Raw genomic sequence first — 12,308 nt, 5'->3', positions numbered from 1 at the left:
AAAAGCTGCCCCCAACGACTCATTGGTGGGAGGGAGATATATGGCCGACAGATCATAAGTACATAAATCTTAAAAGTTTTATTAAAAATCACAACAGAATACTCTACACACACTTGTTCTTACCAAAGTTACCAAGGATCTTTGGTGCACCACCTTTAAGGTGCACTATGTAGTTTTGGTAGAGAAATGCACAGAGGAAAATTTGATCCCTGGAACTGTTTAAAGATAAAATGCTACGTGAGAAGTTAAGGTGGGGGAGCACCAGGGCGGAACGTTACGACTTCTCGCGATAGTTGTAGAGATGAAAGGGCGTTACCGGTTTGCCGAGTAATAAATTGAGGCGCTATAGCTTCACCTAACAAGGTACTTTCTTCCTCTAAGTTTGGGAACACATCTTCAACTGTCAACGGTAAATTTGTTTGCTAATATGTTCACTTCTGTATGTGCGAAGTTTAAATGTTTAACCAGCAAGTTTCCAAAATAGAAACTTAGCATTTATTAGCACTAGCTAGCTGCTAATGTTAGCTAATGTGTTGTACTGTACAGTTTGTATCATCATCGCAGGTGTTTCGGTTTAAAGGGAGACCCTGTCAACTGGTGATTTTCGTTCGGTGGTTGTCGTGGTAACGGGGCGCGTGAGGGTCAAAGCTGCTTAAATTGCGACCACCACTGACGCGTTCAGGCTGAACGTCACCAGTTAACAGAGTCACTGGTTAAACCATAACACCTAGCCCGCTCTCAGGTTAATGTGTGACATTTTCCATGAGACATACTGAAGTTAATTATTCCCCAGGCTACGTTTGAGCTGAACAAAATCACAACGGGCTTATTTCAGTTTTTATTAACTATTTATTTACTCTTTATAAGCGCAATGTCAGGTTATGTAGCTAACGTCAAGGTTCAGTTAGATATCGAAAGTAACGAAAGGTTAAAAACGTCTTACAGAGGACATTTTACACCTCTAACTACTGTGGTTACCCCTTCTATTGCAGACACTTTGACCATTAATCACAATATTCCTACACTTAAAGAAAACTGGCATACAGCTTTATATTTAACATAATACTTCTAAACAAACGTGAATAAAATGGTAATAACACTAATATTTATTATAAATAAATACAAATAACTAGTTTAACAGAACAAACTATATCAAACAGTGTAGGGAACAGAAGTGGTCACAGGCGGCCCGGATACAGCAGGGGATGGTTTGAAATGTTTTAAAATGGCATCTGGAGAGAGACGAGCATTTGTTAAACAATCTGCAATTTATAATATAGTGTGAAAACAAAATATATTATTTTCTCTTCAGGGCAGTACAGAAACCTTAGCATTGTTTTTCAGGTGAGCCCAAACGTTTTCCTTACAACCAGACCTACAACATGCACAAATATCTATTCAGAATGGACTTCTAGCAAAAAATGCATTCATGCTCTTAGACATAAATACTCTAATGACAACAGGAGGTGGAAATAAATATTTTAATCGACTAGAGTGAAAGCTAACTAAATGCAGAGATGTCTTTTAAAATATAAGTAGGTTTTGTGTCCATAGCATAGCCTACTTCAAGAAAGATGAAGTGTTTTACTTAAACTGTGTATTATATTAACATGAATAATCTTTACCTAATGAATGCACAGTGGAAATAGCTGATGTTAACTCAAGCTACTGATTAGGAGTTGGGAAACAGACGTTACTATTATCCATCAGTAACAAACTACAACAGATAAATAATTGATCCGTGCAGTTACCTCTGTCTCTTTTTCAGATTTTTCCTCCTCATCCTCTTTTCCCATCCTCTGAGTCCTACATTGATGATTAAGTTTAAAATAAACCTCTTTAACCTTGTTGTCCAAAATGATTATGTGGGGGAGTCCAAACTTGCCCCAGCGTAAATAATTAATACGACTATCAGTAGGCTACTTAAGGCAGGACAGAATCAATATTAGATCGGAAAAGGGCAGGGATCTTACAGTTTTTATTTTCCCCTGGGTGTGAACAAGTCCACACTAACCCTCATAATGTCTTTTGTTTCTGCAGCTCTTTACCAGTCAGACATGGCTGCTCAGTGTGTAACCAAGGTGGAGCTGACCGTCAGCTGTGATAACCTGCTGGACAAAGACATCGGCTCCAAGTCTGACCCCCTGTGTGTCCTGTTGATGAGCAGCTCTGAGTCTCAGTGGTATGAGGTCAGTAGCCCAAAGATGACGGATTTACAGTCGATATTTGTAAAGTGGTTGTCATTGCTAATTTGATGTGTGTTGTATTGTGTCAGGTAAACATTGCTTCCTCTGCTAAGTCACCTGCGCACCTCGGCGTAGGCGCTAATCACAGACACGGGCTGCAAGGAGAGGGAGTCACTGTGGAATGAGAGGAAGCCACACAGTGTGTGTGAATGTGTGTTTTGGGTCCTGTCTTGTGTAGTGTCATTTTTACTTTATTCAGTAGACACTCGTCTTTTTGTAGGTGTTCTTTTAAGATGATTGATTGGCAATAAAGAGTTGACATGTTTTCCGTGACGGACGTTGTTTTTTACCCACCGTGAGTCAGAAATTTGGGGGCAGCAGTAGCTCAGTCTGTAGGGACTTGGGTTGGGAATCGGAGGGTCGCTGGTTCAAGTCCCAGCACAGACCAAGTCCAGAAATTGGCTTGGTAGCTGGAGAGGTGCCAGTCCACTTCCTGAGCACTGCCGAGGTGCCCTTGAGCGCAGCCCCCTCACTCTGAAACCTCTCCATTAGTGTATGTCCATAGGATCCTGTTTGTGCATGTGTGTGTATTTCAGCCTATGTTTGTGTAGCATGTTAACTAGAAGAAGAAACGTTGTCTGCAGGTTATATCACAAAGGTGTGGTGATTATGTTGCTCAAGCAGGAAAAAAAACTCAACAGTGTTAAATGTGAGTGTGATGTAAAGCTGAAGTCACAGCCTGTCCTTTTCCGGTTTCTGAAATTCTCTCTCTACTTTTTTCTTTATCGTGACGTTATTTCTCCATCCTTTCCTGCTAGGTGGATCGCACTGAGAAGGTCCAGAATTGCCTCAGCCCAAAGTTTGCGAAGAAGTTTGTCATCGACTACTACTTTGAAATAGTGCAGAAACTAAAGTTTGGAATTTATGACATCGACAACAAAACCGTCGACCTGAGTGATGACGACTTCCTGGGGCAACTGGAGTGCACCTTGGGCCAGGTGAGGCTTTAACTCTTGTCTTGTGGAAGGAAATGAGGAAGTGTTTCTAAATCAGTGTTGCTAACCGGCTGTTCTCTCTTGTAATGGTTGCTACATAAAATCCTGTGGTACAAATGCCCCTGATCCAGTACCACTTGAAGGTGCTTGTCTTTGCAGCTGACAGGTTTTGATAGTTACTCTGACAGCGTTTTCACACCTTACCCGTTTGGTTCGGTTTAAACGAACCCTGAGTCCGTTTGCCAAGTTAGTGCGCTTAATTTTGCGCTGGTGTGAAAGCTGTCAATCAAACCATGGTGCGGACCAAACAACTGTACAGAGATCGCTTGAAAATGTGGGTCTCTGTCTGCTTTTTTCTGGACTCTGGTGGGGTTCATATGTAGTAACAACATGAACCAACCTCGATCTGAAAGAACTGAAGGAAGTAACCATCGTGGTCCCTCTCAGTTCCTCACTGGCTGAATCATTTCACTGGAGCAATTCAGAACTTTTTGTAATCAACAGAAATGTAGACCACACATAAACATGTTTAAAAAAGTGCCCAGATTTACCCTCCTGAAGTTGCAACATGTTGCATAAACTAATGGTGTCAGGTAACAAGCTGCAGTGTAACATTATACCTTTGTTTTGCCGTGTTAGAGATCGAGAGTTAACATTGCTGATAAGTTGCTGCTGTGTCAATTCATTAAGTGTAACCTGACCGCAGACGTTCACTCTGCAGGATTGTTTGATGATATTAGTCTTGTGGTGTGCAGGCTGCAGCGTGCTTGATCTTTATTCCCTACGTCTTTGTCGATCTCTTTAAGGTTGTGTCCAGTAAAAAACTGACTCGACCTCTCGTCCTGAAGAACAAGTCTCCTGCAGGAAAGGGGACCATCACGGTGAGTGTCTTTGAGAAAACTTCAGATAAACTTTATTAAATTGTCCTGATATTCATTCATCTGTTTCTCCTCCGTTGCAGATCAGCGCTGAAGAAATTAAAGATAACCGGGTGGTGAATTTTGAAGTGGAAGCGAGGAAACTAGACAAAAAGGTTAATTATTTTTTAAATCTTTGAAGTTGTCATTACATTTGAGTTAATCAGGTGCATTTTATTTATTATGCATTCTGCTTTTTATTGATGTGCATTTATTCATTCTCAGGATTTATTTGGGAAGTCCGACCCGTACCTCGAGTTCTTCAAACAGACAGAAACTGGATGGCAACTGGCTCACAGGACGGAGGTATATACATACCCATGCAAGCTCCGATTTTCTCGTCTCATTTCTCAGAAAGAATTAATAAAACTGTTGGGACATGAACAATTAGTTTTTGATCTTTAACTGAACGGTTTTCACCAAGCAGCAACCTCTCCTGTTGAAAAATAAAGCCAAGGCTGAAGTGTAAAATCCTGCAGTTCCTCGAGTGTCCACTAGAGGCTGGCTGCAGAAGCACAGGAAGTCACACACCCATTCTAAAAAGCCTGTTTTTATAGCAGAGATTAACATGTTTACAGCCTGGTTCAAAAAACAAATAGGTCTGATTAGATCATGTCTCGATCGACACACACTGTGTGGGGGGTGAATGTTTTGATGAACTCAAGCTCAAGCTCCATTCACCATTCTGCGATGTTATAACTTTCTTTCTCTCCTCAGGTGGTGAAGAACAACTTGAATCCGACATGGAGACCCTTTAGAATCCCTCTGCAGTCACTGTGTGGCGGAGACCTCGACAAACCTATAAAGGTAACTATGATACCTTTTCTTTAACCTTTAAGTGCTGACTCACCTGGAGCATCGAACTTTGGTTTAAAACTGACACTCACCTGAAACTGCACAGGTCATTTTGGATGCTGGAGACTCTACAGTTTATACTTGCATGGTCCAGATAACTTTCCTTGGAGGTGTAACTAGTTTGTTCTGTCAGATATTTTAAGACATATGAACTCGTTGTCGTGTATGTCGCAGTTTGATGATCAATATATCATTTTTTCAAACTTCTGAAGCAAACGTGTCAGGAAGGAAGCTGTTTCCAAACAAACAGTAAAAGTGAGTTTTCCCAGCGTGTCACAGTGTTTGTCTTTCTTCATCTTACCATCACTGAAGGGATGAACCGTGTGTTTGTAGGGTCGATGGGGAGGGGGGGAGTTCAAGACACCACTTATGAAGGGTCTTCTGTCAAACTTTCCTTCAGTCAGCTGAGTCCTGTCTGAACACATTTTCCTGATTACCTCTCAGGGTGCTTTCACATTAGGGACCCTATCCCGGATCTGAGCACACTTGACTCCAAAGTCCCGTTAATTTGATTGGAACACAAGCCTACCATGCTGAGTCCGCTTAAAGAGGTGGTCTCCGGCACGGTTCATGTGTACTCAAGCACGGTTTGCAGGAGATCTGAACGCAACCTAACTCAAACAAGGAAGTGGACCGCTACATCCAAAATTCTGAACGTCTCTTGTCTCTTCAAAAACCGTTGTGTCCGTTTAGTATGAGCCCCTTTCTTCATCTGAGCTGCACGGTAGACGTGGAAGTAAGGAGAGGGTCATTGTTGACGTCTCGTATAAGGTAGCAGGACGCCCATTGTCCGCACAAGACAGAAACAAATGTAGCCTGCGAGTGGTTGCCATGGCTGCTTCTTCTTTCTGATTCTAAACGGATTCTCAAACAAACTACGTGACTTTGTACATATGCAAGTGTACTCGATACGAAACAGTCGCGCCTAATGTGAAAACACCCTCATAGTCATTTTTATTTCCAGCGTTTGTCTGGCTAACTTGTAAAACGAAACGTTGTGTTTTCAAGCTTACTTTTGCACGTTTTTGTTTCATCTGTTGTCTACATATCCAGTTTCTTTAATTAGCTTGAAAAAAAGGGTGAATTCACTCAAAATACAAAACACACACATGACCTTTTGTGAAACCTAAGCATGCCGATAGTTTCTTTTTATTTGCAGAGATTTATTGAATCTGCCTTCAAACCTATAAAATGCAGGATAATAAGAGTTTAAGGAGCCCAAACTACTGCTAAGGACTGGACTGTTCTTGGTAGAAGATTAGTTTCTGTTTGGAGGTTTTGGGTGAACCTATCTTTTATCTGTCTAGTCATGTTTCCTGTGTGAACGATTTGACAGTTTTCTTTCCTCCAGCGTCTCTGAGTGTGTTTACATGTTTTCCAGGTTGAATGTTATGACTACGATAACGATGGATCACATGATCTAATCGGGATTTTTGAGACCACAATGACAAGCCTCAAAGAAGCATCACGATCATCTCCGGTATGAATTTAATTGTGTGCATTTATATTGGAAAGACTTTAATTTGTGATACTGTGAATAAATTAGGTTTTGTTTCATGTGAAAATGTTACATTTTCAATGCACTACTTTTAATGTTTTTCTCTTGTTGCATTGACCCTTTTTTTTCTTGTCTGTAGGCAGAGTTTGAATGTGTCAACAGTAAAAAGAAGCAGAAGAAGAAAGGCTACAAGAACTCTGGTGTTGTGAGCGTGAAGCACTGCCAGGTAAAGCGAGCTGTTTTGTGTTTATTTGTGTGATTAATCCTTAAAGGTGGAGTCAGCAGCATTTTACGTTGCAGCTTGTAAACACATAATTCAAACTGGGCTCCTCCTCCTGGTCTCACTAATCTCACTCACTCTAAACTCACCTGCTGCGCTGTCATTGGCTGGAGGAAACACACCAGCTCTGCCCAGAAACATCCCGAGTCAACCAGAACAAAGCAGAACAGTAAAATCCAGTTAGAGGACAGAGTCTCTGCAGACACAGTCACCACCACACATGTATGGAGGCCCAGAGGGACGATGGAGCAGCTTCACTTTAGGAGAAGTCTGTCTTTTATTTTGAAGGAACAAGCTGCTGACTCTGTCTTCACTTTAGGAGAAGTCTGTATTTTATTTTGAAGGAAGAAGCAGCTGACTCTGTCTTTAGGTAATTCCAGCTGACATTTTTGTTTTTTGTATAAAACTGATGTTCCATCTCTTCTCAGGTGGTGAAGGAGTACACCTTCCTGGATTATATTATGGGAGGCTGTCAAATCAACTTCACTGTAAGTGTTTGCCTCTCTAATAATAATTAATTTTATTTCTTCATGTCCCTAATGAGACTGATAATATCTGCACTTGTCATTTCTAGCATTCACCTGCATGTCCGCCTCCTCTCTGAATGTTTTTTTTCTCAGGTGGCGATTGACTTCACCGGCTCAAACGGAGATCCCAAGTCTCCTCAGTCTCTGCATTACATCAGTCCTCAGGGTGTTAACGAGTACCTGTCTGCTATCTGGTCTGTGGGCAACGTCGTCCAGGACTACGACAGGTGTGTAAGACTCTGGACATACAGACCAGTTTGAACCAGACGGACGTGGACGTAGCACTAAAGAGTGTTTGAGTTGTATATATGAGACAAGTCAGAGTGAGCTGATGTGAGAACACAGCAGGATATAATCAGGAGAATTCACCTGGAGCCAGTGGGAGGGGGTGGTGACGTTTATTCCCTGTGATCACTGTAAGACCATAGACTGTCTGCACACCACCTCTACCATCTCTGTGCTCTAATGAACCTGCTGCTGCATGTTTCCTGTTCTCCAGTATGTTCTTCTCCACTCTTTAGTTCACACTGAGATTCTCTTCAACTACACGTAGCATTGATAGAAAGACACATATTCTCTTTATAGCGTCGTGTAGAGGACTCTGTTGCTTCGTCAGCTTCTTTCGCATTGTTCTTTTTATGTCATGTCTTACCTCAGGAGACCCCCTGCGCCCCCTTCTGTCTGACAGGGATAGTCTACCGCTGTGAGGTGCATGTGTGAGCATCCATGTCAGGAAAATATCCAGAGCTGTCCTCCTGAAATGATCTAGATATTTTCAGGAGTGCAGATGTGAAAACAGCTATAAAAAAACGGTACATTGTGAATGCTCCGTCCTGATTTTACTCGGACAGTGTGGGCGCATCATACGTGAACTTTGCTTGTGCTCCATAAACGATTCACTTGTACAGTGTGAGCTGACCTTCCACTACCACATTTATACAATCGTACAGGGCATTCCTGGTCAAATCATTCTGTCACTTATGCATGACTGTTGTTTGTCCCTCCTGTGTAGCGACAAGATGTTTCCTGCCTTTGGCTTTGGAGCTCAGATCCCTCCCACATGGCAGGTAGGACTTCGATCTTATACTTTAAATGCAAGAAAATCTGTCTCCTTTATGCATGATGGATATAGTGTGGCTATGCAACAGAAATGAGACGTTTGTGTTTTACTCAACAGGTGTCTCATGAGTTCCCTCTTAATTTCAACCCTTCAAATCCATTTTGTGCAGGTATGTTCACCAATCATGGCACCACAGGTACATTGAGACAGGCTGATGTGTTGAGTTGATGTGCATCTGATCTCTTATGTTTGTAGGTGTTGAAGGTGTGGTGGAGGCCTACAGGGTCTGTCTGCCTCAGGTCAAACTCTACGGACCCACTAACTTTTCCCCGATCATCAACCATGTCGCCTGCTTCGCTAAGCAAGCCCTGCAGCAGACCACCGCATCAGTGAGTGTTTATCTGTTCAGACTCACTAGGAACATGACGGTAGACTCACAACTGTTTGGTTAAGATGAGCTGGGGGGACTGCTGCTGAAACACCTTTGCTCATGTGAGCCGACAGCGTCACATCCAGGTGAGTCTTCATCCAAACTTAACATTTCTTTGTTTTCTGTTTTTTCCTGAAGCAATACTACGTCCTGCTGATCATCACTGACGGAGTGATCACAGACATGGATGAGACCCGCAACGCCATCGTCAACGCCTCCCGCTTGCCCATGTCTATCATCATCATCGGGGTTGGGGATGCAGATTTCAGCGCCATGGAGTTCCTGGATGGAGACGACGGACGTCTGCGCTCTCTGTCCGGCGAGTCGGCCATGAGAGACATCGTGCAGTTTGTTCCATTCAGACAGTTTCAAAATGTAAGTCGGTGTCGATAGAAGACGTCTTTTTTACCCGTTATTGTTTGAGATAAAAGATGTGACGGGTGTTTGCTGTGATTTCAGCTGATTTTTGTCAACAATCTGACTCATTGCTACAAAAAAATTGCATGAATCAAGCTTTTTTTCTGAGCATTTCACTGCGTCATTTTTAGTTAAACTTGCTTCACAGTTACACATCCAGACACAGAATAAACTCCCCGTCCAGCAGCATTTAAAAAGTATCCAGATCCAGCGACCCCCAGCCCTGTAAATGCAAGTGCACTTAGCTCACCTGTGTGCCTGTGTGTATTTATGTCTTTTCAGGCACCCAGCCAGGCTCTTGCCCAAAGTGTTTTGGCCGAGTTACCTCAACAAGTGGCCTCCTTCTTCAGTTTATTCAAACTGAAACCTCCTCACGATCCCACTCCTTCATAGGGGTACCCCAAAATTTTCAGTCATAAGCCCACTCCAATCCTCGCCTTCTCTTGTCCTGTGTGACTAACCGCCTCATCACTGCATGAACCATCTCATGATGTCAAGACTGCTTCACTCATTGCCTTTTTGAACCTTTTTTATGTCTTCTTTCCAACTCATCTACCTCTGCTTTGTTTAAGATTCATCATCAGAGCAGAGTGAGGCAGAGAAGACTTCTCTTAAAAACAAAACGAGGGGTGATACAGTCTTCATTTTTAGGTGTATTGTTTGAGGGGAATCTTTAGTCTTTAGTCTAAACATCTCCACAAACGACAGTCTTCAATGGTTAACTATCTTTTATAACAGCTGATGAATTAACAGCAGATCCAGAACCAGGATACCAACTTGGCGACGGCCATGATGCCAGACTTCAGGTCAATTAGTTTCAAGGTTTCCTTGGTCAAGTAGAGTTTTGAGCTTTTTCCCAAAGTTACTTGGTTTGAAACTAAGAGAAAATTAAGAAACCTTTTTGTTGTTGCAGTTTTAGTTTCTGTCGCTGCTGCTGACTGCATCATGTGCAGCACGTGTGTGCAACTCTTCTCGAGGTTTCCCCACAAACGTAGCATCATAAAAAAAACAAATGAAGATCTTTGAAATATCAGGAACATTTCCCCTCTTTCACGTCTTCCTCTGCAGGACTCTCTGCTTCCCGTTCATGCTCCTTTCATTCAATAAATCGGTGCTGATAATATTCACATATTGCATTATGAAATATATCTGTGTTCTCCTTACTGTTCTCTGCTTTTTAACCTTTTTTTCCCCCTTTCAGGCTCCCCGAGAAGCTCTGGCAAAGAGTGTGTTGGCAGAAGTTCCCACTCAGCTTGTGGACTTTTTTACCACCATGAAGCTGAAACCACCACAGCCCAACAATCCTGCTGTGGACCCTGCAGGGACCATCTGATCCATTCATCATCTCCTGCAGGTATTAAGGACACATGCAGCTTCATCTCATCTCGCAGTCCTTCAAACGCTTTCTGAACTCGACCTCTATGAAATATCTGCAAGCAGCTTTGCCACTGAAACCTTTTAAAGGACAACAATGCATCAAACATGAACACTCCAGTCTAAAGACCAACCTGTGTTTTCTGTGAAGTGGCAGAATAGTTATTAGATATGTTTTATTCACGTTTGGTCATTTGAGGCTTAATTCTTTAAAAACAATCATTCCTTTATTTTTAATAGAGAAAGTCGTCTGGCTTGTAAACGCACTCTTTAAATAGTTAACCAAAGAACATATATGCTCTGCAGGATTCACTTTATTAGGATTTAACCTTTTCTTGTTTCTGTAGTCTCACTGAGCAAATTCTCATTGGAAATAAGCCTTCTGTGGTTTTTAAGTTTTAGTTTTCCTGTCACTTTCAGGGCTTTAGCATCGAGTTCCAGCAGTTCTGTAAACGTTTTATACTCACCAAGATTAACCAAATGTTCCAATGACTAAGTGGAAATCCTTCAAAATGATGTTTACATCTCAAGACAATCAGCTGCAGCTCTGTTAGAAACATTATAAAGTGCATGTAACAGAGTAGCGTGTGTAGTAGCTGCTGTTTTGGCACATTTGGTAAATGTTTGAATTAATGTTTAATTTTGCACATGCTTCTTATGCACTCTACTAACATTACATCATGAACTGCAAAAACCAAGATCTATTTATTTGACTTCATGAGTTGCCAAAATCCGAGTGTTTAAACCAGGGCCCGACTGATACAGGAATTGGGGGCGGTACTAATACCTTCTTGGTAGAGAAAAAAAATCCCAATACCGATCTATCGGCCGATATCTTTTTTAGATCTACTTCGATCTTCATAGATAGACATTTTCAAGAAGATTTATAAGGAAGACAAGATTTATTTTACAATTGACCAGAGTAACAACAGCGGTGTTGTCTACCGGTCCAGAGTACCTCTTTTTTGAAGGTCTCGACTCAGAATGGCAAGCATTTTTCCTTGGTCTCAGACTGGGGGTACTCCAGATTTTAAATAGAGCCACTGACAGGTTATTTTCTCACGTCATCACTGTGATTAGAAGGAAAATGACTCTTTCTAGAAGAACAAATAACTTCGTTTCATTTGTAGTTTGGTTAAATCGGCATATCGGAGACAAAATTAGCCGATACCGATAGTCATGTGATATGCTAATATCAGCCGATATTATCAGTTGGGCTCTAGTTTACACCCTGATCTTACAGTATGATCCTAAAATGTTGTGATTACAGCGAGAAAGTGTTGTCATAGTAGGTTAGGTTGTTTTGTTGCCGTCAGTCAGTCAGTCGGTCATAATATTGTTTGAGATCTCTGTGGTCGACCTTAGTGCCAGTTATTTTTGCCTTTTACATGTAGATCAGCAAAGAGTTGTTTCTCTCTCACCTGGAACTCACAGGACCCAGGTGGATTTTTTTTTACTCAATCATGTGGCCATAAAGTTTAGATTTGTATCCTTTTTTATATCTTGTATAGATAACCATCAGTATTAACGATTTACAGTATAATATACATGCATTGTATATTGTATAATATACAAGATATATGCATTGTTCTGCAGGAAAATGTGTATTTTAAGTTGTGATTTAAATGTTTTCATGTTGCTGTAAAACATGTTCTGTTGTGCAGCAGCTTTATGATCTATCATGACAGGTAATGATGTAACAAAAAGGTCATGAGCCTGCTCTTCAAGCCTGCTAATAAAGCTCTCTATCAATTACACACTGAACTCGA

The 12,308-nt window shown here is 41.6% G+C and overlaps 1 protein-coding gene across 3 annotated transcripts; it reads left to right on the top strand.

Moving 5' to 3' along the window:
- Window positions 1-247: 247 nt before the first annotated feature.
- cpne3 (copine III) lies at window positions 248-12,296 on the top strand. Of its 3 annotated transcripts, XM_020645378.3 has the most exons (17): window positions 272-409; window positions 2,041-2,189; window positions 3,005-3,184; window positions 3,988-4,062; window positions 4,143-4,214; window positions 4,324-4,404; window positions 4,816-4,905; window positions 6,335-6,433; window positions 6,591-6,677; window positions 7,160-7,219; window positions 7,352-7,485; window positions 8,271-8,325; window positions 8,436-8,487; window positions 8,574-8,707; window positions 8,887-9,123; window positions 9,448-9,560; window positions 10,367-10,506. In XM_020645378.3, the coding sequence occupies exons 2-16, from the start codon at window positions 2,058-2,060 to the stop codon at window positions 9,556-9,558; spliced, it is 1,599 nt and encodes a 532-aa protein (XP_020501034.1). In that variant the 5' UTR covers window positions 272-409; window positions 2,041-2,057; the 3' UTR covers window positions 9,559-9,560; window positions 10,367-10,506. The 3 variants fall into 3 exon arrangements, with proteins under 3 accessions (XP_020501033.1, XP_020501034.1, XP_020501032.1); XM_020645377.3 differs by lacking the exon at window positions 9,448-9,560 and having other exon boundaries at window positions 248-363; window positions 10,367-12,296; XM_020645376.3 differs by lacking the exon at window positions 9,448-9,560 and having other exon boundaries at window positions 10,367-12,296.
- Window positions 12,297-12,308: the final 12 nt, after the last annotated feature.

The sequence above is a fragment of the Labrus bergylta genome, chromosome 20 (assembly GCF_963930695.1).
Source record: "Labrus bergylta chromosome 20, fLabBer1.1, whole genome shotgun sequence".
NCBI classification, from domain to species: Eukaryota; Metazoa; Chordata; class Actinopteri; order Labriformes; family Labridae; genus Labrus; species Labrus bergylta.
Note: the sequence above shows the minus strand (reverse complement) of the source record. Positions and strands in the feature narration are given on the sequence as shown.

Bases quoted from the DNA above. Each gene is read 5' to 3' on its own strand.
- cpne3 (XM_020645377.3), top strand. From the start codon at position 2,058: ATGGCTGCTCAGTGTGTAACCAAGGTGGAGCTGACCGTCAGCTGTGAT. The intron at 6,434-6,590 runs GTATGAATTTAA...TCTTGTCTGTAG, and splicing joins AAGCATCACGATCATCTCCG to GCAGAGTTTGAATGTGTCAA. The intron at 6,678-7,159 runs GTAAAGCGAGCT...ATCTCTTCTCAG, and splicing joins TGAGCGTGAAGCACTGCCAG to GTGGTGAAGGAGTACACCTT.